Source organism: Pelophylax lessonae, assembly GCF_965119305.1.
Source record: "Pelophylax lessonae genome assembly, chromosome: 2".
Lineage (NCBI taxonomy): Eukaryota > Metazoa > Chordata > Amphibia > Anura > Ranidae > Pelophylax > Pelophylax lessonae.
Window position 1 is genome coordinate 465,774,493 of NC_138769.1, and position 24,814 is coordinate 465,799,306.

The window sequence follows — 24,814 nt, forward strand, 5'->3', positions numbered from 1 at the left end:
CTGTTATTAGAATCTGTTCTCTCTCTCTTCTCTTTTTTTTTTTCCTCTCCCCCTTGTAACCAAAGACATCTGGGTGATATGTATGTGCTAGCTTTTGTATGAATGTCTTTTAGCACAATCAAGGCTTTTGATAAGATATAATACAGCCTTTTATTGCTGTAAATATATTTGAACCAAAGGAATGACTAGTCAGTAGGGGGACAGGGATCACCCAGGTAGAATACAGTCATGGTGGTATTTATGTTAGCAGTTTCTAATACTTGTACTGTGAATGGACAATGTCCAGTTGCAGGGATGGGTTCAGCAAAGGAGGGGGGGGGGGGTTGTAGCAGGTTCTGATAATGGCAGTGCTACCTTTTATAGTCAGGGACAGGAGCTCTGCCAGCCAGAGTGACACTAAAGTTAGACCTAGTAGTTGTCAGACAAAAGAGGAGTACGATCCTGTAAGGTCCTCTAATCATGGAGAAATTCACAGCTGCTATGCTGCTGGCCGCAGTTGGGGACTCTTTGGGCTATAGAAACTTCAGCTGGGAAATTTGTTCTTCAGGTGTAAAGATCCACGAGGAACTGAAAGGACTTGGAGGTATAGACAAGCTGGTACTATCGGCAGATAAATGGCCTATCAGTCACAACACCCTAATGCATATGGCCACCGCAGAGGCACTTGTCACAGGTAAGTCTTTGTTTTTAATAAAGGTGTGCATTAGAAAGGCATCAATATCTTCTCCAATCTAAATTGTACTGCCAATCCACAAAGTTGTATACTTTTGAGTATATATATTGAAAATGAATCTCTGCTGTGTAATTTCAAATTTTATTTCCTTCATTACAGGTATTTTATATAGCACCAACTATTAATGTAGTGCTTTACATACCATACATTTACAATCTAAAGCTGGCCATACACTGTAGTCTCTTTTTATTCATCCAGCAGGTTATGTGGATGGAGACACAAATGAGGTGGTTGGAGGAATCCCCCTCACTAGGACATTGTGTTTCTGACAGCTGCACCATGAAATTTATTCCAGCTTGCCCTTTCGACAGAAGTTGATCAAACAATAAACTTCTGTCAGAAGGGGGCGCTGATCGAAATTAGGCTGGTCCCTGCTGAACTGATCAATCAGTGTATGGCCAGCTTAAGATCCCTAAATCACATGTAAACATACGCTATATTACCAAAAGTATTGGGACTCCTGGCTTTACATGCACATGAACCTTAATGGCATCCCAGTCTTAGTCCATAGGGTTCAATATTGAGTTGGCCTGCTGTTTGCAGCTGTAACAGCTTCAACTCTTCTTGGGAGGCTGTCCACAAGGTTTAGGAGTGTGTCTATGGGAATGTTTGACCATTCTTCCAGAAGCGCATTTGTGAGGTCAGGCACTGATGGTGGCCTGGCTCGCAGTCTCCGTTCTAATTCATCCCAAAGGTGTTCTATCGGGTTGAGGTCAAGACTCTGTGTAGGCCAGTCAAGTTTCTCAACCCCAAACTCGCTCATCCAGGTCTTTATGGACCTTGATTATTGCACTGGTCTAAATCATTTTGTGGAGGGGGGTTATGGTGGGGGGTTGTATTTTAGGGGTTGGGCTTGGCCCCTTAGTTCCAGTAAAAGGAACTCTGGGGGCATCAGCATATCAAGACATTTTGGACAATTCTATGTGCCCAACATTGTTAGAACAGTTTGGGGATGGCCCCTTCCTGTTCCAACATGACTGCGCGCCAGTGTACAAAGCAAGGTCCATAAAGACCTGGATGAGTGAGTTTGGGGTGGAGGAACTTGACTGGCCTACAAAGAGTCCTTACCTCAACCCGATAGAACACCTTTGGGATTTAGTAGAGCGGAGACTGCGAGCCAAGCCTTCTCCTCCACATCAGTGCCTGACCTCACAATTGCACTTCTGGAAAAATGGTCAAACAATTCTATAGACACACTCCTAAATCTTGTGGACAGCATCCCCAGAAGAGTTGAAGCTGTTATAGCTGCAAAGTGTGGGCCAACTCAATATTGAACCCTATGGACTAGGACTGGGATGCCATTAAAGTTCAAGTGCCTGTAAAGGCATGCATCCCAATATTTGGTAATATAGTGTATAAGCACACATATACCAGGATCAACTTCAGCAAACAGTTAGCTTGTTTTTGTTCAACTAGCAGACCGAACAAAAAAGTTATCAGATTCCTCCAGCCAAACAACGAAATAGATGGAAGAATCCTCCCCACTAAGATATTGTATTGTAACAGCAGGACCCAGAGCTGTCACAAGACACTGATCAGCAGCTGCAACCAATTGAGAAAAGTATTCCAGCTTGTCCGTTGAACGGAAATCAGTCTAAAGCTGGCCATACAATGGGTCGAATTCCGAAAAAAATTTCTTTCGAAAGTCAGAAAATTTGTGAGTTTTGTGATCCGATGGTGCCACCATTTATTTCAAAATTCGACCGACCAAGCCTTTAATTTCACCTCATGTTGCTACAGAAAAGAATTTTGGTGACCATGAGTCTTCTTTTCTTTCCAGGTCACAGCTCATGCACTTTTCTTTTTCGATTATATTTCTCGCACAATTCTCCCATCATTGATTAGAAATTTGTTTGTTTTTCCAAAAATTTCCAACATGCCCAATCACTCAAATTTGATGGTCACATGAAAATCGTGCCATTGCTGCAGCCCACTAATGGTGCGAAATTCAAAAGAAAGTTCTTAGTTACAATTTTCGTGAGAAAACAATTTAGAAATTCTACCAATGTATGGCCTGCTTAAAGTCTAGTACACATGGTAAGATTTCTGTTGGGCTAAACGAATAAACCTGAAGAGCTAATGAGGAGGTCTGTGTATTAATTGTTCAATGTTGGTACAGTGATCTCCCTGTTGAGCTATTCTTATTTGTTTAATAAATTTGTATTAAAACCGAGAGAGACAGGTACACATAGAAATGGTCCTTAACAGAGGACAGGAACAGCAGATTGTATAACACAAGAACAATAAGTAGGTATGCATCAAATTCAGCCATTTTTAACCAGGTAGAAAGCAGTATACATCACTAGGAAGCTGGTTGTAAAACGCACAACGACAATAGGTCTCTGCTGAGCTATTCTGTTCAGAACACACCAGTCATCACTCACAGCTATTCGTTGATTGGATGCCAATTGGCTGCTGATTTTCCAGCATGCTCGTTCGACAGAAGTGGTCTATGAGCTCAGCTTCTGTCAAACATGGTCCTGTACACATGGGCAGAATGACGGCCGGTATCTACTGTACCGTCTGATTTCGCCCGATAGTCTGCCCGTGTGTACGTGGCTTAAGAACTGACTTCTGTTGAGTGGAATAGCCACACAATGATCGAAATTTGGCCAATCACTGCTGAACCTCAATCAATGTATGGTCAGCTTTAGGCAGGAGTCAATTAAACAACATATCCTTGGAGCATGGGAGGAAACCCATACAAGCACAAGGAGAACTTGCAAACTCCATGCAAATAAAAAACCCGGGGACTCCATTGACACAAGGTAGAAGTGCTAACCACTAAGCCACTGTGTTTTTTTAGTAACCAAGTATATGACTTTCCCTTCCCTAAATAAAACATGCTACAGAGTAAAAGGTGAAAAACAGGAAAGGCTCCAAAACATAATCTGCTTCTGAAAATGGTCAGTTGCCAAGGAAATGTGATGCTCATTTAGTACTTGAGCATGTTTATTTAAAGTGCAGTCAGGCTAACACATTCATTTTACAGTTGTTTCAAAAACTTGTGATAGTCTCATATTTCATCCATGGAATTTATAAGCATAGGATTAGTAAGAACAAAATGTTATTAGAGATTACATATTTAAAGCACTTGACAACTGAGAGTCAGCACTGATATACACATTTGATGCAGTGAGATTGTCCTCTCAGAAACCGTCCAATCAGGAAAGTGTCAAGAAAAGAACACTGCAAGTGCTTTTATACATAGTACAAATGTCACCACAGGCTTTTGCATAGCTCCCAACTGTCCCCAATTTCGAGGGACTGTCCCTGATTTGGAACAAAGTCCCTCTGTCCATCTTTCCTCCTCATTTGTCCTTAATTTGGTCTGATCTATACTGCCCGTCCAAAAAAAAAAAAAAACGCCACCATAAAAAAGGGTCACATACTATAATATTAGCTTTAGCTTTGATTACGGCACACATTCGCTGTGGTATAGTTTCGATAAGCTTTTGCAATGTCACAAGATTTATTTCCGTCCAGTGTTGCATTAATTTTTCACCAAATGATGGGAGATTTGCACCACTGCGCAAAGCCCTCTCCAGCACATCCCAAAGATTCTCAATAGGGTTAAGTTTTGGACCCATGTGTGAAAATGATGTCTCATGCTCCCTGGACCATTCTTTCATAATTTGAGCCCGATGAGTCCTGGCATTGTCATCTTGGAATATGTCCATGCCATCAGGGAAGAAAAAATCCATTGATGTAATAACCTGGTCATTCAGTATATTCAGATAGTCAGCTGACCTCATTCTTTGGGTATATGCAGTAACTATCCAATAGGATAGTTACTGCATGTTTAGTTTAGTTAGTTGCTTAGTTGATTCCAGGTGGCGACTTTGTTTTTGGGCCGGGCAGTGTATAATTGCCTATAAAATTCACTTTTTATCTTTCAAAAAGTGTTTCGAACTGCTAAACCTTTAATCCAATTTTTAATTTGCTGCATTTATAAATGTAAAAAGCCGATATAAAGGAATAGTAGTGGTAAAAAAAAAAAAAGAAATCAGAGGTTAAAAAAAATCAATGGTTAAAAAAAAAAAGAAAAAAATTTTTTTGTTTAATTCTCCTTTAGGGCACATGACAAGGCGTGTGTCCTATGCCTAAATACTTTTGCTAATAGGTGTTCCTCGTTCGCATCTCAAAACGTTGGGAGGTATGGCATTTGTATGGTTTTGCAGTGTAATTCATCCAAAAATCACAGATCGGAAAAGATCTATTTAAAAAAGATATACAGTAAGGCTGGCCATACACTATACAATTTTCTTGTTCAACTTTCCTTTAGATTTACCAAAACCATGTAATATAGGGTCAAACCTAAACACTTTCAATTTGTATGCAGTCAGGCAGGCCCTTGCACTACATAGATTAAGGTAAATCTAAAGGAAATTGAATAAGAAAATTGTATAGTGTATGGCCAGCCTAACACTGCCATTTTTTTTCCATTATAAAACTATTACAGATACTGAATGTGCTGCACTTTTATGCACTAAGTCCCCATTCACACCAGAACTTGGTGCAGGAAATCCACCTTCCCAATGCATGTTTCCCACATCATGTTCAAAACGCATGAGTGTGCAATCTGCTAAAGGTGTCAATAGATTCCCAACAGCACCCCAAACACAGATCGCATATGCAGTGCGTTTGTCTGCACTAGATCACATGGTACCACAGTACCATGTTATCCAGTTGCGGTATGAACTACTTTTGGTGCAGTCCATTCTGATTTTAGCCCATTCAAATGAATGTGAATATTCCTGGTGATTGTGATGTGGGTTTTTTTGGGCATTTTTCAGGTGTATTATAGGCATATTTTACAGGTTTTTGCACATGCATGAAGCTTCAGAATTGGGTTTCTTGAGCTGGGCAAGGAAAGGGAGCAGTTCTATGGGAGGAGAGGAGATTTTATGGTGTAAAACAAGGCCAAAAATGCACACATCACGCATTTATAGGTGCTCCTACTAAAGTCCACTGGACCAAAAACACCTTAATGCTTGTATACTTTTTTGAGCATACTGGGGTTGATTTACTAAAGGCAACTAGACTGTGCACTTTGCAAAGAAGTGCAGTTGCACTCTCCAAAGTGCACAATGTTGCGATGTGAATTGACACCATTGGACACAAGGGAACAGAAAAAATAAAGCAAAGAAAAATAAAGTGTTGCCCAAAGCAACATACCATACACTCTGTGCTCTTGCCAGTCAGAAAATTACCATTGTAACATAATGAGAACTACTTACTATGGCCAACAGCTTTCTATACCCACTGATGCTGTGAAATAAAATATATTCATTGTTCTTATAAGACACTAATAAAAAGACTATATATCCATAATATAGAGAACATAAAAGACATTTGCAGTGATCAGGTATCACATTATCACTTCTTCCACATCGAAATATATATAGAACTCGGAATGTTCTCTGCCTTTTGTGTGATAAGTTGGGCACTCGCTGTAATGCCACTGTCTAATCTGCAGCCAAGAGTGGCCTAAATTTAGTTTCAATATTCACCAAGTGGGAATGCATGTTATCTGAAAACAAACTTGGACAGGGCTGCAAAGATAAGAATTGCCAGGTTGATGTACAATGTAAAGGCTGAAATCCACTTCAATTCTCTACAAAAAACACCTAAAGTTAACTTTCTCTTTATCTTTAATCTACTAGGACCACTGCTACTATTATTAGCAATAATAATAAAAAAGATAATAAGCACTTTTAGATTAGAGTAGTGAAAATTTGCCTTTTAACCACTGAACTTCCGGATGATTAACCCGGCCATTTTTTGCGTTACGGCCCTGCATTACTTTAACTGACAAGTGTGCAGTCGTGCGACACTGTACTCAAATAAAATATATGTCCTTTTTTCCCACAAATAGAGCTGTCTTTTGGTGGTATTTAATCACCTCTGCGTTTTTTAATTTTTTATGCTATAAACAAAACAAGACTGACAATTTTGAAATATTACATTTTTACTTTCTGCTCTAAAACATATCCAATATTTTTTATTTATTTTTTTTTAATTTCTAAATTCTTCATCAATTTAGGCCAATATGCATTCTGCTACATATTTTTGGTAAAAAAAAATCCCAATAAGTGTATATTAATTGGTTTGCACAAAAGTTATAGCGTCTACAAACTATGGCATATTTTTATTTTATTTAATTTGTTTTTACTAGAAATGGCGGCAATCAGCAACTTATAGCGGGACTGTGATATTGCAGCAGACATTCTGACACTGACACTTTTTGGGAACCAGTGACACTAATACAGTGATCATTGCTAAAAAATATGCACCGTCACTGTACTAATGACACTGGCTGGGAAGGGGTTAACAACCTGGGCGATCAAAGGGTTAACTGTGTTCCTGACCAGGGTTTTTCTGAGGTGCTTTTACTAGGAGAAGACATGGATCCTAGTCCCTGCTTTGCAGAGACACAGGATCCATGCCCTTTCCCTCTTGTCAGAACAGCAGTCTGCCTTGTTTACAAAGGCAGATTGCAGTTCTGTTCCTGTGACTGATGAACTGTAGGTGCCAATGGACATCGAAGCCGCAGTACTCGCTGATTGGCTCCTGCTGGGAGTGAGCTGCCACCGGCGTGCATTCGCGTACCCTACCTGGAAGTGCAGTATACAGTATCTCACAAAAGTGAGTACACCCCTTACATTTTAGTAAATATTTTATTATACCTTTTCATGTGACAACACTGAAGAAATTACACTTTGCTATAATGTAAAGTAGTGAGTGTACAGCTTGTATAACAGTGTAAATTTTCTGTCCCCTCAAAATAACTCAACACACAGCAATTAAGGTTTAAACCGCTGGCAACAAAAGTGAGTACACCCCTAAGTGGAAATGTCCAAATTGTACCCAGATTGTCAATATATTGTGTGGCTACCATTATTTTCCAGCACTGCCTTAACCCTCTTGGGCATGGAGTTCACCAGAGCTTCACAGGTTGCCACTTATCCATGACAACATCACTTTGCTGGAGGATGTTAGAGACCTTACGCTTCTCCACCTTCCGCTTGAGGGTGCCCCACAGATACTCAATAGGGTTTAGGTCTGGAGACATGCTTGGCCAGTCCATCACCTTTACCCTCAGCTTCTTTAGCAATGCAGTGGTAGTATTGGAGGTATGTTTGGGGGTCGTTATGTTGAAATATTGCCCTGCGGCCCGTCTCCGAAGAGAGGGGATCATGATCTGCTTTAGTATATCACAGTACATGTTGGCATTCATGGTTCCCTCAATTAACTGTAGCACCCCAGTGGCGGCAGCACTTAGGCACCCCTAGACCATGACACTCCCACCACCATGCTTGACTATAGGCAAGACACACTTGTCTTTGTACTCCTCAATTGGTTGCCGCTACACACACACTTGACACCATCTGAACCAAATAAGTTTATCTTAGTCTCATCAGACCACAGGACATGGTTCCAGTAATCCCTGTCTTTTGCCTTCAGCAAACTGTTTGTGGGCTTTCTTGTGCATCATCTTTAGAAGAGGTTGGGATGGCAGCCATGCAGACCAATTTGATGCAGTTTGCGGTGTATGGTCTGAGTACTGACAGGCTGACCCCTACCCCTCTAACCTCTGCAGCAATGCTGGCAGCACTCATACGTCTATTTCCAAAGACAACCTCTGGATATGACGCTGAGAATGTGCACTCAACTTCTTTGGTCGACCATGGCCTGTTCTTAGTGGAACATGTCCTGTTAAACAGCTGTATGGTCTTGGCCACCTTGCTGCAGCTTAGTTTCAGGGTCTTGGCAATCTTCTTATAGCCTAGGCCATCTTTATGTAGAGCAGCAATTCTTTTTTTCAGATCCTCAGAGAGTTCTTTGCCAGGAGGTGCCATGTTGAACTTCCAGTGACCAGTATGAGAGAGTGAGAGCAATAACCCCAAATTTAACACACCTGCTCCCCATTCACACCTGAGACCTTGTAACACTAATGAGTCACATGACATCGGGGAGGGAAAATGACTAATTGGGCCCAAATTTGAAATTTTCACTTAGGGATGTACTGACTTTTTTTGCCAGCAGTTTAGACATTAATGGCTGTGTGTTGGGTTATTTTGAGGGGACAGCAAATTTACACTATTATACAAGCTGAACACTCACTACTTTACATTGTAGCAAAGTGTAATTTCTTCAGTGTTGTCACATGAAAAGATATAATAAAATATTTACAAAAATGTTAGGGGTGTACTCACTTTTGTGAGATACTGTATATATGTGATCCTACGCACAGTGGTTACCCTGTAGCAGTGAAACTGCTATAGGGCGGTTAGCAAGTGCAGAGCTTCTGTGCCCTTTTCGGCATTTCATTGTGACACCTTCAGGAAAATTCAAGTTGAGATTGTGTAGACAAGGAATAGTTCTGCATCACCATTTTTCTTTTCATGAATACATTTGAGTTACATTATGGATATGATTCTCCCTGTTTTACACAAATAAAATTTGTGGGGATATCTTTTGGATAAGAGAGGTTACAATAGTCCGATACGCGCTTCCTGATTTGCCGCAAGGCAAACCCCTTGCCATTGGCCGAGGAGGAGGCGGGACTGAAAGGACTCGTGGAGTCACGCCGCTGGTCACCGGGACTCAGAAGAAGCCGCCCGCCGCCGCAGTTGGAATGACTTGTGGAGACGCGACGCCCGCCGCCGCTGCTGCTCCAGGTAGGTAAGGGGGCACGCACGCTGATCTCTGCATTGGGGACATGTATGCTGGTCACTACATTGGGGGCACGCACGCTGATCTCTGCATTGGGGGCATATACTCTGCATTGGGGGCATGTACTCTGCATTGGGGGCATGTACTCTGCATTGGGGGCATGTATGCTGGTCACTACATTGGGGGCACGCACGCTGATCTCTGCATTGGGGGCATGTACTCTGCATTGGGGGCATGTACTCTGCATTGGGGGCATGTATGCTGGTCACTACATTGGGGGAACGCACGCTGATCTCTGCATTGGGGGCATGTACTCTGCATTGGGGGCATGTATGCTGGTCACTACATTGGGGGCACGCACGCTGATCTCTGCATTGGAGGCATGTACTCTTCATTGCGGGCATGTATGCTGGTCACTACATTGGGGGCACGCACGCCGATCTCTGCATTGGGGGCATGTACTCTGCATTGGGGGCATGTACTCTGCATTGGGGGTATGTATGCTGGTCACTACATTGGGGGCACGCACGCTGATCTCTGCATTGGGGGCATGTACTCTGCATTGGGGGCATGTATGCTGGTCACTACATTGAGGGCACGCACGCTGATCTCTGCATTGGGGGCATGTACTCTGCATTAGCGGCACACACGCTGGTCACTACATTGGGGGCACGCACGCTGATCTCTGCATTGGGGGCATGTACTCTGCATTGGGGCATGTATGCTGGTCACTACATTGGGGGCACGCACGCTGATCTCTGCATTGGGGGCATGTACTCTGCTTTGGGGCATGTACGCTGATCTCTGCATTGGGGGAATGATATGCTGGTCACTGCATTGAAGGGGGCATGTATGCTGGTCTCTGCATTGGGGGAATGGTATGCTGGTCACTGCATTGAAGGGGGCATGTATGCTGGTCTCTGCATTGGGGGCATGTACGCTGATCTCTGCATTGAAGGGGGCATGTACACTGGTCACTGCATTGAAGGGGGCAGGTACGTTGGTCACTGCATTGAAGGGGGCATGTACACTGGTCACTGCATTGAAAGGGGGCACGCTGGTCACTGTGCATTGAAAGGGGGCACGCTGGTCACTATGCATTGAAAGGGGGCATGCTAGTCACTGTGCATTGAAAGGGGGCACGCTGGTCACTGTGCATTAATAGGGGGCACACTGGTCACTGTGCATTAAAAGGGGGCACGCTGTTCACTGTGTATTGAAAGGGGGCAAGCTGGTCACTCTGCATTGAAAGGGGGCACGCTGGTCTCTCTGCATTGAAAGGGGGCACACTATACCTTAAATACCGAAGGCCCCTTTCACACTTTTGCGACCTCAAAGTCATGCAATTTTTTACAGCGTTTTTTGCCACAAAGCAATGCCTATTACATTTTTCTGTTTGCGCCCCCCCCCCCCCCCCAAAAAAATTTTGAGCACCAGCCGCCACTGTGGGGTACCAAGCACTTGTAAAGTAGAGGAAATCCACCATCTTGATCAATCATGTACTCTCAGCCTAAGGCCCGATTCTTTAAATAAATAATTACTAGTAAATACTTGCATCTCTCTGTGCTGCCATCTGCCCTCTGTGTACATTGAGGCCACGCATGCACTATACAGCCAGAGAGAGACCTGGCTACAGCTAGACAGCACATTAATGCGTAGGATATGAAAATGATTTCTGTTTTTTTGCCAGTGTTTTTCTTCAACCATTTTTGTGATTGCAAACAACCCACTATTAAACACATAGCCTAAGTGTCACTGCTGCCTGAAATAGCAATGCTGCTATATGTCATGCTTGTCTCATTTAGCTGTCACCTTTCAGTATATAGATGTGTCAATTTTTAAACTCTAATATTCTAGTTAAGTCAAATGACTAAATATTTCTTAATACTGTTGTGTTAGATATTGTTTTTACTTCACTACAGACTACTGGTGCTTGGAAGACCTTTATCGTGAAATGGTGAAGCAGTATGTTGATGCTGTGGACAGACTACAGGGACGGAGACCAGACCCAGCAACCATTGAAGGATGCTCTCAGCTAAAGCCAGATAACTACCTACTTGCGTGGCATACCCCATTCAATGAAAAAGGTCTGATTTTCTTAACTGTTATTTATATTAGTTACACATCTCTCTATTTATAGTTACGACTTAGATCAGTGTGTAATCTATATGCATCAGATTTAATAAAATAGGTGGAATTAAATGAAAAGTCACATTATGTAAAAGACCCTCTAATAATGTTAATTTGTATGCATGCAAGATACCAAAACGTGCATGGAAAATTTGACTTTTTGCAACATTCTGTGCTACATGGAGGCTTAAAAAAGATCCATCATTATAACATTTTTGTTACAGTTATGTCTGCCATGGGACACAATACATGCAGTATGTTGTCCAATGCTGCTAAGTGCTTTCTAACTATATTGGAAATATTTTTGTGCTATTGGGTATTATGTTGTACTTAAAATGGTACCTATATCCTAAATTGCATAGTAAATAGTATCAAGGGAAAGGGAGGAGCTGGAGGATTTTCTTGGTACCAATAGACACATAACAAGGCGTAAAATTAAACATAATTTATTACAAAAAATAGCAGCAAGACAAAAATATTACTACAAAGTGAAAATATACATTAAAAGAATTTGGTTCTAATTGCACCTTAATATTCTGACCAAGCTGTATTATAATCTATAATCACACCAAATATGGATAATGCTGTGAAACAGTAAGATGGTATCATAGAACTGTAAGGACACTTCTGGTCAGTACTCAACTAGTTTAGCGGTTTCCCACTTCTTCAGGAGTTTGAAGGGTAAGACACCACAAAATGTTTCTATAATAGGAAGACATACGATTATTAAAGTGACAACATATGAGGGTATACACAATGAAGAAATAAACTTACTAGGGGTAGTGCCTGGGCACTTATCAATGGGTTCATGAAAAGGATTGACAGAAGGCAGACAATGGGCATCGAAACTAGTCTTCATGGGCGGATGTGACAGCAGACAAAGGGGCTCAGCTATTAGTATAGCTGTGTATATAAAAAAGTGCGCAGGATATGTGATCAAATAAAGCTGCAACCTTAGAACCAAATGGGGATGAAACTGTGTATAAAAAATCAGGTGCGCTAAATTGATATGCGTCAAAAATCAAATTGACACTATAGTGAGCATAAATCAAGCTTCTGGAGTGTGTACCGTGATAATGTACAGTAGAAGAACTGTGTAAACGTTGTAGACAAATATACACTTGTGTACAAAAAGGTGTATAAGTAGGTGGTGGTAGATATTCACTCAGATTAATTGTGATAACATAGTAAATAAATTTACACTTAAGTGAAAAGTAAATGATATAACAATCGTGCAAAAAGAAAACGACCCTCAACAGAGTTGTAACACAAAATTCAAGTGGTATCACCACTGCAAAAGGTGAAAAACAGGGAAAAGGTGCATCAAGTTGCAATTAATATTCCCAAAAGGGATGTGGAGAGATCCAAAGGAAAAATTCCACTCAGACTTGTCGGGTGCAGATAGATCCCACCACCGTATTGGGGACTGGCCCCTTACCAGAAGAAAGAGGATTCAAGGGCGTAAATATCAGCTCAGACGTGAAGTGAATACTCAGGAGGAGAAGTGAATCACTCGAATGGGAGGTTCAGCCTCTTACCAGATATAAGAATTAGCAGGGCTTGTATATACACTCCTATGGAGGTGCCTCTCCTCAATCCTGGGTCTCCACACTCTGGGCGATGTCTCTCTGTGGCCAAAGGTGAAGTCTCCCACAAGTATCTCCTCTGCTTCTTCCAGCAATGTCTTCTATTATGAGGAAATAGAAGTGTATGATACATATAAAAGACCAAAAGGGCATTAGATTAAGTTATGTCATTAAAGGAAAAAGGGACATCTTATAAACAGATATAATGTGCATATATAGAAATTTGCACATACCCCTCCAAAAATGTCAACCATACCCGATGTATAGAGTTTAATGAAGAGATATTTTACTTGTTCATGTTTCCAATTTGAAAAGGCTCAGTATGTTGGTTGAACTGTTTCATAAAGGGCAAAAGTCAGTGCCTTTAAGTATATACAAAGTTATATTATGTTTATATAAAGATAGATAAAGTCACACTAGAGACAATGAGGATTTATGAATAAATCACCTACCCACACAAATGTCCACAATGCCAGGGTGGCCAGTACCAACAAATCGGTAGTAAATAAGGGATAGTAGATAATGGTAGTAAAACTACTACAAAAGTACTGTATATCATAATTTTATTTATAGCATACATAGGGACCTAAATCCACTATATTGGAACATCACATCCAGTGATTAGAGATGATATACTAGGTAAGTTGACATGCTGGTATGTGTATATTTAAAAAGAAACACAGATTTGAAGGAATCTGAAAACAGAGAAAATATATATATAGATGTTAATAGACAATAATAAGGCTTAGAAGCCTCCATGGAGAAAGATTTTGGTGGTAAAGTCTAGTTTTATAATAATATTAAAAGTTCCTTTCAGGGGAACTCCCACAGCATGGCACAAAATCACAGGGCCATCTGTGGGGCAGGAGCTCCTTATGACCGCTGAGATCGAGCGTGCCATCACAGATGCTTTCTAACTATAGTTATGAGGTCTGACCTGCCCCTCTTCTCCTCCTGCTGTGGCTGATCTGACAACAATTTTCATGAAGATAGCCGATTCATAGCTTGTCTCAGCTGACATGATCCCTCCTTCTTCTACATTCCTCTTGCCATTGCTTATCTGTGGAAAGTGCTTGCAGCCAATCACAAGCCAATCAGCTGTCTCCTTCAAAGCTGTTGTCATATGGGCAGTGGCCGGGGGGGGGGGGGGTAGATCAGACTTCCTTAAAGCCGAACTTCGGGCAAGCAAATAAATACTTAGTTATAATACATACACATAAACATCTCTCTGTACAGCTAATGTAATGATTAGGCTTCCCTGCCATACAGCACAGTTTGTTAAAGAACACACCCCTAGCTTTCTTTTTGGAAAATAAAGGAGCCCCAGCACAGTAATCCTATTTGCACATTCATGTCCTGTGCATGTGCACTGAGGCAAAGCCTGAATGGATCCTAGTACTGGCCTCCTTTATCCTACTATGATTAATGTTGTACAAGCTGATATCAGGACTAATTAACCGCTTGCCGACCAGCCACCCTAGTTTTACAGCAGCAGGTCAGCTCTGTCCCGTGAAACGACGTACCTATATGTTGCTTCGCGGGACCGCTAGTGGGGGCACGTGCATGCACCGATTGGCCACAGGGGGAGCCAATCAGTGGGTCCAGGGGCCACGGTGTCTGCCGGGGCACACGCAATCGCTCCCCGTGGAAACAGAACGGCGGTCTGCTAATGTAAACATGGCAGACCGCTGTTCTGTCAGCAATGAACACAGGGATCCTGTGTTCCTCCTATTTAAGAACACAGGTCTCTGAATTCATTCAACAAGCCCATCCCCCACACAGTTAGAAAGCACCCCCTAGGGACACATTTAACCCTCTGATCGCCCCTGGTGTTAACCCCTTCCCTGCCAGTGTCATTAGTACAGTAACAGTGCATATTCTTTAGCACTGATTACTGTAGTAATGTCACTGGTCCCCCCAAAAGTGTAAAAAATGTCAGTTAGGGGTCTAATCTGTCTGCCGCAATGTCGCAGTCCTGCTAAAAATTTTGATCACCGCCATTACTAGCAATAAATAAATAAATAAAAATTACATAATTCTTTCCCCTAGTTTGTAGATGTGATAACTTTTGCACAAACCAATCAATAAACACTTATTGGGATTTTTTTTACCAAAAATATGTAGCAGAATACATATTGGCCTAAAATGATGATGAAAAAATTAGATTTTAACATTTCTTTGATTGTGAATGTTATATAATAGAAAGTAAAAAATATTGGGGTTTTTTTTCAGAATTGTCACTCTTTTTTTGTTTATAGCGCAAAAAATTAAAATCTCAGAGGTGATCAAATACCACCAAAAGAAAGCACTATTTGTGGGAAACAAAGGACATCAATTTTGTTTGGGTACAGTGTCGCACAACCACGCAATTGTCAGTTAAATTGATGCAGTGCCGTATCGCAAAAAATGGCCTGGTCATTAGGGGTTAAAACCTTCCGGTCCAGAAGTGGTTACAGTACTGATGAGGAAATTGCATATTTCATATTTCCTTATTAAAGTTGGCTTCACAATTACCTGAGAAAGCCTCTAATATCCTGGTTAGTCTGGTTACCCTAAATTACTTCATGCTAAAGGAATGCCATTACAAAATGACCAGGTCCTTAAAAGGTCATCTTGCTCTAAGGGGAGTTGGCCAGGGTTTGGCCATTCTATACACACAAATCCTATAGACTACAGTTGTAACTAGGAACATTCAGTTCAAAGCTGCCATCAGGCATGTGTCTGATTCTGATTCTCTGTGCCATACCATATAATGGGAGGGACCCATGGTGGAAACAGCATCTTTAGTGAAGTAGTCTTGTTATATTTTCTAATATTATTTGTGTCTGTCTCTCTCTGTCATTACTTTTGTTAAATATTATACTTATAAGTATGTGTTTGATCTCTCTTTGCACATATTGAATACAACCCCAAAAACTTAACCATTCATGTGACCATGGTGAAATAAGTACTATTTTGTTTAAACCTACATTTAGCATTTTTTTATTGAATACGTTGCAGCATTAATTGGTATTTTTTCATGTCTTCAATCTAGCTTCAAATGTGACAGATTTTCTATAAGATGACAAGGAGCCCACCCGTGTACATAGATTTATTAGCTGTATATATTCCTGAAATATATGCATTTTTATCTGTGAATGATTACATAATCCAGCCTTTAAGTTACATATACCCACATTATCTCAAAAAATACCAAATTTTTTCCCATAAAACAATTTTATTGGGAAATAACGAAATAATGCAAGACGTACAGAGTGTTGTTGAGAGTATTAATATAGAAATGACTGAAAACATGCTTTGGGTAAGGTATCATTGTAGTTTAAGGCGTTCCAGAACCTAAAGCCACTCCACCCAGAAAAGGTAGAAAGGAATAGAATCTATGTTCCATTTATGTTGTTTGAATCAGGGGTTCCTGGAAGATTACTCTGATGACAAGCCATAAGGTTTCCAAGGGGTTTTTTTTTATCATTTTCTATCTCATTGAGTTTGAAGGAATATCAATGAAAGATTCCCAATTTCGAAGAACTTGTGGATCTGAGTTTCTTTTAATAAGGTAATTTCTGTTACACTATTTTAAATATGAAAATTTTTGGCCAAAAAGAGTTTTAAGGCAGCAGTAAAAGTGACTTTCACTAAACTTTCTCTGGTTGTAAATCAATCATTAAAACACATGCACTATGAAGTATTTATGTTTGTAGAAAGTCAGTTTCAGTGCTTTATAAATATGACCTAAGTGTTTGAGGCTTGGGATATATCCTATGCAGAATTGGTTTTGTGGCAGCTAGAGATATGATTATTAGTCATTTTTTGCAACCTTTATTTATTCTTGTTCTCTGTAAGCCCAATATGCTAAATATTGCCTCATGGTGTTAATGGCAGATAGTTCACTTTACTACAGGTAATATAAATCACCTGGCGAGTGATTACATTTAGGCCCTTAGATGATTGGCCCATTAGCTAGAATATATGTGGTGAGGTGTATACTTGCATTTTTAACATTATCTCTCTGTGTGTTGCTGGGTCAGTGAGTTGCTGGGTCAGCTTTTCAGAATGTTAGAGGTGAAAACATCTTCTGTTGTTTTTAGTGGGGTAATACTGAGTCCATTTATTCAATTTTAGTGGTACTTTTATGATAGTCTAGTTGTTTGTGGCAACGTGCATACACCTACTATATCAATTTTTTTCAGGTTTGGCTTCCACAAGCATGTGATATATGGGACTCAACCAATCAGTGTGTGTGGGGGGGGGGGGGGGGGTATCGGTATTCAAAATATATGAATGTGCTTGGAGAAATGTGAAGCATTCTGATTTTATTACCCCATGGGAGGGACAGTAAAGAATGACTATTAGCTTTATGTTTGCTTCTGATTTTATCCCATGCTGCCTAACAAAATGTATAAAAGCATGTTTGAGATGGCTTACAAGGGTAAGAGTTCTTGGTGCATATGGAGCAGGTACAAAAGGCTTATATTGGGTGTAGCATGTAGTGTCCATGTTCGTGTCTGTATTATGGATCTGATCTTAAATGTGTCCAGTTACTGCTGCTAAATTGTAGAATTCTAGCTCCAAGAGATTGAGACCTCAATTCTAATTGTTTGTTGGAAAATGTGTAGGCTAATTCTTGCATGGCTTCCAGCCCAGATGAATCCCCAAAATGCCTGACAGATTTGTTTGAGGTTTGTTTTTTAGTGTAATTGGTGGTGTATGATGTAAAGTATTTTTGGGAATGCCACCATTTCTATCAAACTATACCTATGGTTCAGCAGGGACCTAACGAATTTAAATCCTTGTATGGCCATTCCTGCTCAACAGAAGTCAATCTATAGCTTGGCTTCTGTCGAACGAGAATGTTGGTAAGCTTTTGTTGAACAGCGGCTCTAACCAAACAGTGTATTCTGTGAAAATGCAATAGTACAGTGAGTCCTCCATCTACTTTGCTTGTGTGGATGGGGGGAATCTGTTCATTTTTATTTTTCAATCAGCCCACTTTAAGCACTGGAAGAATGCTGGTGTGGTATGATTCAAAAGGGTTTTGGGAATATAAACCAAATTTGGGATTTTATCTTTGAAGGGGTAGGATGTACTGCATTCAGGTTTGGTATATTTTTTTAGGTAGAGGCAGGGCTTTTTTTTTCTCAGAGAACAGGTGCAGGAACTCCCCCTTCCCTTCTGTCATTCCTTGTCCCTGTCCCCTTCCCATCTCTGAGGACCGTCCCTTGGTTCCACCCCCTACCCCACTCCCAGTACCAGCCCTTTTAGATAGTATAGAACCAAGTATAATTTTGTGGCGCTAAACATCTTGTATGGGATTTGTTATTGATAACAAGAAAAACAGTAAAATAGATCCTCTGCAACCAGCAACAAGGGATCCCACCCCAGCAACAATAGAACCCCCACCCAAGCAGTTATAGATACCCCTTAACCACTTACCACCCGCCCGCCGTCATATGACGGCGGGACGGTGCGGCTATTATCCTGGACGGACGTCATATGACGTCCGCAGGAAATGCAGGGCAGGCGCGCGATCGCGGGCGCGCCACCGTGCACTGCCGGTGTCGGCGTGTCCCCGGGACACATCCGGTCACCGGCAGGGGGGAAACAGCCAATAGGCATGGCTGTTTCCCACGTGATCGGCTGTGTTCCAATGACACAGCCGATCACAATAGCGGAGCCCGGAAGATGACCGCGCATGCGCGATCGGGAGCGTGCAGCGCGGTCATGTCGGTGGCACTGTGTTCCGTAGGAACACAGCTGTCACCGGCGGTAGTAAACAGTCACTGACAGTGACTGTTTACTAAGTGATCGGCTGTGAATCCATTCACAGCCGATCACAAAATGTAAACACAGAGCAGTAACTGACTGTTACTAGCTCTTCTCCCCTCATACAGTTTCCAGTATGAGGGGAGAAGAGCTAGAAATAGTGAGTTACTGCTCTGTGTACCTGTAAATGTAAAAATCACACCAATAAAGGTCCCCACACACAGTCCTCAGCCCCCCCCAATGTCACCTGTCACCCAACAGTCACCTCATCAGTGCCCAGAAATTGACACCCATAACGTTCACATGTGAGCGCAGCGATCGCGGGCAGAACACTGCGATTCTGCCCGCGATCCGGAAATCATTGCAAATTGCGGGACGCCTGTGCGTTGCCCGTTTTTTTGCAATAGCACCCCAAACGCTGTGCGATGTTGCCGCCATTTCCACCTGCCGAATCGCGGTAACATCGTGCAAACATCGCATGACGCCCAAAAAGGTACAAGAATTTCTTTGGGGCGTCATGCGTTGTTTGCGTTATGTTACCGAGATTCGGCAGGTGGAAATCGCAGCAACATCACACAGCGTTTGGGGTGCTATTGCAAATCACGGGCAACGCACAGGCGCCCCGCAATTTGCAATGATTTCTGGATCACAGGCAGAATCGCAGTGATTCTGCCCGCGATCGCTACGCTCACATGTGAACATAGCCTAAAGTTCACCGGTCACCAGAGACTGCCATCAGTACCGCCGTGCACCTTTGCCCGTCACCTGTCACCCATCAGTGACCATCGCACGTCACCTGTCACCCCATCAATCACTGTCACCTTTCACCCCATCAGTCATCGTCACCTGTCACCCCATCAGTCATCGTCATCTGTCACCCTATCAATCATCGTCACTTGACACCCCATCAGTGATCGTCACATGTCACTCCATCAATCATCGTCACATGTCACCCCGTCAGTGATTGTCATCTGTCACCCCATCAATCATCGTCACTTGTCACCTCATCAATCGTCACCTGTCACCCCATCAGTCATCGTCACCTGTCACCCCATCAGTCATCGTCACCTGTCACCCCATCAGTCATCATCACCTGTCACCCCATCAGTCATCGTCACCTGTTTGCCATATACATGCAATCACTTACTGACCGCCTAACGACAATATGCGTCGGCCATTAAAAGCTAAATACTGGGGTTATGGCAGCAGATAGCCCCCATAACCCCGGTATTTTTTGAAACGGCGGGCGGTCGGCTTTCAGATAAGGGTGGTCCCAGTGGCGGATTCACCGCGGAATTACCCTAACGGTGCAGGGGAAGAGGTGCCCCCCCCTCCTGCCTCCTGTTTTCCCAGCTTACCGGACCCGCCGGCAGCGGGGAAAACTATCCGGTCCCGGATCCTCAGAGACAGGAAGTCGAGTGAGGGCAAGATGGCCCTCACTCAACTCTATGGTCTTGGAGGACCGGAGCTACGTCAAAAGACGTTGCCTAGCAACCGGTTTAAAGGGCCGCTTTTTTTTTTCTTTTTTTTTTTCCTCTTTCAACAATTTTTTTTTTTTTTTCTTTTTTAGTGTAATTGTGAGGTGTGAGGTCTTTTTGACCCCAGATCTCACAATAAAGAGGACCTGTCATGCCTATTTCTATTACAAGGGATGTTTACATTCCTTGTAATAGGAATAAAAATGATCAAAACATTTTTTTTTTTTAAACTGTGTAAAAATAAAAAAAATAATAAATAAAATAAATAGGAAAAAAAAAAATTAAAGCGCCCTGTCCCCGTTATCTCGCACGCAGAAGCAAACGCATACGCAAGTCCCGCCCACATATGTAAACGGTGTTCAAACCATACATGTGAGGTATCGCCACGATCGTTAGAGCGAGAGCAATAATTTGAGCCCTAGACCTCCTCTGTAACTCTAAGCTAGTAACCTGCAGAAATTTTTAAAATGTTGCCTATGGGGATTTTTAAGTACCAATGTTTGGCGCCATTCTGTGAGCATGCACAATTTTGAAGCATGACATGTTGGGTATCTAATTACTTGGCGTAACATTATCTTTCACATTATGGAAAAAAATTGTGCTAAATTTACTGTTTTCTTATTTGTTAGTTCAAAAAAGTGAATTTTTTTCAAAAAAATCGCATTTGGAAGACTGCTGCGCAAATATGGTGAAATAAAAAATATTGCAACGATCTCCATTTTATTCTCTAGGGTCTCTGCTAAAAAAAAATATATAATGTTTGGGGGTTCCAAGTAGTTTTCTAGCAAAAAAAATGATTTTAGCTTGTAAACACCAAGCGTCAAAAATAGGCCCAGTCTTAAAGTGGATAAATGGACAACTTTGTGTAAAGCGCTACTTGGATGTTAGGCCTATGTATGTGGCCAGGCTGTGAAAAAGTGTTACACATGTGGTATCGCCATACTCAGGAGGAATAGCAGAATGTATTTTGGGGTGCAATTTTTGCTATGTACATGCTATGTGTTAGAAATATTGCATAAATGGACAGCTTTGTGTAAAAAAAATGTGTTTTCATTTTCTTTCCACATTTTCCAAAAACTTGTGGAAAAAAATTACATATTCAAAAGACTCATTATGCCTCAAAAATTATACATTGGGCTGTTTGCTTTCCAAAATGGGGTCATTTTATGGGGGTTTCCATTGTCCTGGTGCTCCAGGGCCTTCAAAAGTACGATAGGTTGTCAGGAAATTATATGTGTAATTTATGCTCCTAGAATGCCGGACGCTGCTACTTGGATGTTAGGCCTCTGTATGTGGCCAGGCTGTGAAAAAGTCTCACATATGTGGTATCGCCATACTCAGGAGGAGTAGTAGAATGTGTTTTGGGGTGTAGTTGCAAGTATACATGTGCTGTGTGAGAGAAATAACCTGTTAATACGGCAATTTGTAAAAAAAAAAAAAAAAAATCTTCATTTTGCAAAGCATTGTGGGAAAAAACTACAACTTCAAAAAAACTCACCATGCCCCTTATTAAATACCTTGGAATGTCTACTTTCCAAAAAGGGGTCATTTGGGGGGTATTTGTACTTTCCTGACTTTTTAGTGTCTCAAGAAATGAGATAGGCCTTCAGTACATCAGGTGTGATCAAGTGTGATCAATTTTCAATGATTCGCACCATAGCTTGTGGACTCTATAACTTTCACAAAGACCAAATAATATACACTTACTTGGGTTATTTTTACCAAAGATAAGTAGCAGTATAAATTTTGGCCAAAATTTGTGAAGAAAAATGACTAATTTGCAAAATTTTATGACAGAAACAAAGAAAAATGCGTTTTTTCACGATATTTTCAGTCTTTTTTTATTTATAGCACAAAAAATAAAAAACCCAGTATTGATCAAATACCATCAAAAGAAAGCTCTATTTGTGTGAAAAAAAGGACACAATTTTTGTATGGGTACAGTGTTGCATGACTGAGTAATTCTCAGTCAAAGTGTGAGAGCGCTGAAAGCTGAAAATCGGTCTGGGCAGGAAGGGGGTGAAAGTGCACTGTAGGCAAGTGGTTAAGCAACAATGGACCACCGTTACAAAATACCACCACAACAATAGATCCACCCTTGCAACAATAGACCCTCCAGCATACCCCAGTACCAGTTTCCATTATATACATTCAGTGCTGAAGATGCCGGAACTGCATTCCCCCGCGTTCCCGATAAAAAAAAAAAAAAAAGCCCTGGGTATAGGGCTCTTGACTCTAGGTTGTTGGTTGAACCTCATATGTTGCCTAATTTTATGATAGGTGAGAGTATGTGAGAATCCATGCATTTTTATAATATTTATTGGTTTGGATTGATAAACTAAAATAGCTAGGTAGGTATAGGGCTCTTAACTTGTCCAGGTTGGTGGTAGAGCCTAATATGTTGCCAAATTTAGTGATACGTGAGAGTATGCAAGGATATATGTATTTTATAATATTTCTTGGTTTGGATTGATAAACTAAAACAGCTAGGTAGGTATAGGGCTCTTAACTTGTCCAGGTTGGTGGAAGAGCCTGATATGTTGCCAAATTTAGTGATATGTGAGAGTATGTAAGGATCTTTGTACTTTATAATATTTCTTGTGTAGCAGGATTCTCAGCCATTTTGCTGGATGTGGGTCCGCCAGGGTTACCGCTAGCAACAACAACACATTTAAGCATGCTCTCCAACTGTGAGCACTGAGACAGGAAACAGTCCAGCATCTTTGGGTTTTGTATTTATTTAGGAACTTGGATGGGAGAAGGGAATGAGTTGGATACTCCTCTGGCTCAACTATTCACAAAGTAATGGGACAACTGAGAAAAATGCCTCTTGACGCTGACTTGATGCCGGCTGAAAGCCGGTCAATGCTGGTTGGCGATTGTTAACGCCGACTTGCTGTCTGTTAACACTGAACTGACTTTGACACTCCCGGTGATACAAAGTCCTTTGTACTGCTCTCTTTAGCCCTCCTGGCTGAGGTAGCTACTTGTAAACACTTCTGCAACTCTTAACTCTTTGGGGCCCACACTGGCACCCTCTTTACACACTTCTCTTCAGGGCTTAGACTCTGGCACCCCCTTTTCTAAGCCTCCTCTACTGGCTCCTTGATCCCTCTGACCTTCCGGAGTGGTCCCCTATCCTAGGCAGACCCCTGGGCAGTTTACAGTACGCACGACACTGCTTTCCTGGAAACGTCCGCCCCAACAACTCCACCTGGTCCACAGCACACTGGATCCCGTTCTGCAGCTCAGCTCAACCTGTTGTCCTCTAGGCCGACCGCCCAGGACACCTTCCTCACGCTGACAAGAGTAGAGACAGCCGTCACCCTCCTCCTGGGACTCTGCTTCCCACCAAAGACGTTCTGTCATGTACTCACCTCAGACTTATACCCCATACCAGGATGTATTGTGGCATATTCCGCCCTGTGGGATAGATACAAGCCATGGTGTGCTATTGGTCAGGTTTCCTCCAATGTCCAATGAGAGCCCCCATTGGACACAGTAAGGAGACTCCCCAAGCTCAACAGGCACACTTGGGAACACATGACAGCCTAGCTGAACAATCAAGGCCCATCTGATAAGCAGACAAGGCCCCCTTTATAGTTTGCCTAGCACCCACCTGGGAGGGTGCTACACTTGGTTTTGATTGATAAACTAAAATACAGTAGCTACTACTGGGCGGTAAAGCTGATCTCTGGCCAAACAGCTAAATTAATGGTTTAGATATATTTCTTAACTTGTTTCACCTGCAAATAAAATGCACACAAATCTGCATAGCGCAGAGGGTGACACCATTTCTTTGTTATGATTAAGAAATACAGTGGCATCACCTACTTGCCCCCAACCTGTTTATTGGACAATAAACAGCAGCACATCTCTGTGTTTACCCCTTCTTATACGATGTTAGGACGACAGCACTGTGCAAATCAATAGAGCCTTGATTAGCTTGCACTGCAGCATTTTCCTATCCTACTGTGACGTGATTGCAATAAACTAACAAAGGCAGATTGAAGTACTTATACTAACATTATTTTAAACTACATAATCAGTATAATACATTATTGTGGGTGTTTTGTATACAGTGTTCAGCTTTAATAAGTAGTACATATATAAATCTAGCCCATTTACAAAGACATGCTTGTTCTATGGGTGTGAATTATAACACAAGCATTTTTTTTTGGGGGGGGGGGGGGGGCTAGATTTATTTCCAGGCTTTTACTTGGATATACGAAACATATATTTTACAGCCTCAAGGTTGTACCTTAAAGTAGAAAACCTTTTACATGCAGCTCCTCCCCTGCCCCTCCCCCAAATACTTTCTTGAGCACGATCTTGAGCCAGCGCTGTGCCCAAGTGCAGCGGCACTGCTTTCTCTCCCTCCTTACTGGATTCAGTGAGAGCAGCAGGAGGCATCAAATCCAGTGACGAGGGAGCTGGAGGCAGGCCCG

The 24,814-nt window shown here is 41.8% G+C and overlaps 1 protein-coding gene across 2 annotated transcripts in view; it reads left to right on the forward strand.

Moving 5' to 3' along the window:
* The first annotated feature begins 423 nt into the window (after positions 1 to 423).
* The window catches only part of ADPRHL1 (ADP-ribosylhydrolase like 1), a 60,762-nt gene continuing 36,371 nt past the window's right edge, over positions 424 to 24,814 (forward strand). Inside the window, exons 1-2 of one of the 2 annotated variants that reach the window (XM_082245280.1) lie at positions 424 to 673; positions 11,335 to 11,499. In XM_082245280.1, coding sequence (XP_082101406.1) covers positions 460 to 673; positions 11,335 to 11,499 — 379 coding nt within the window. In that variant the 5' untranslated portion in view covers positions 424 to 459. The remainder of the gene's footprint in view (positions 674 to 11,334; positions 11,500 to 24,814) is intronic. The other variant, XM_082245281.1, reaches the window with a different exon arrangement.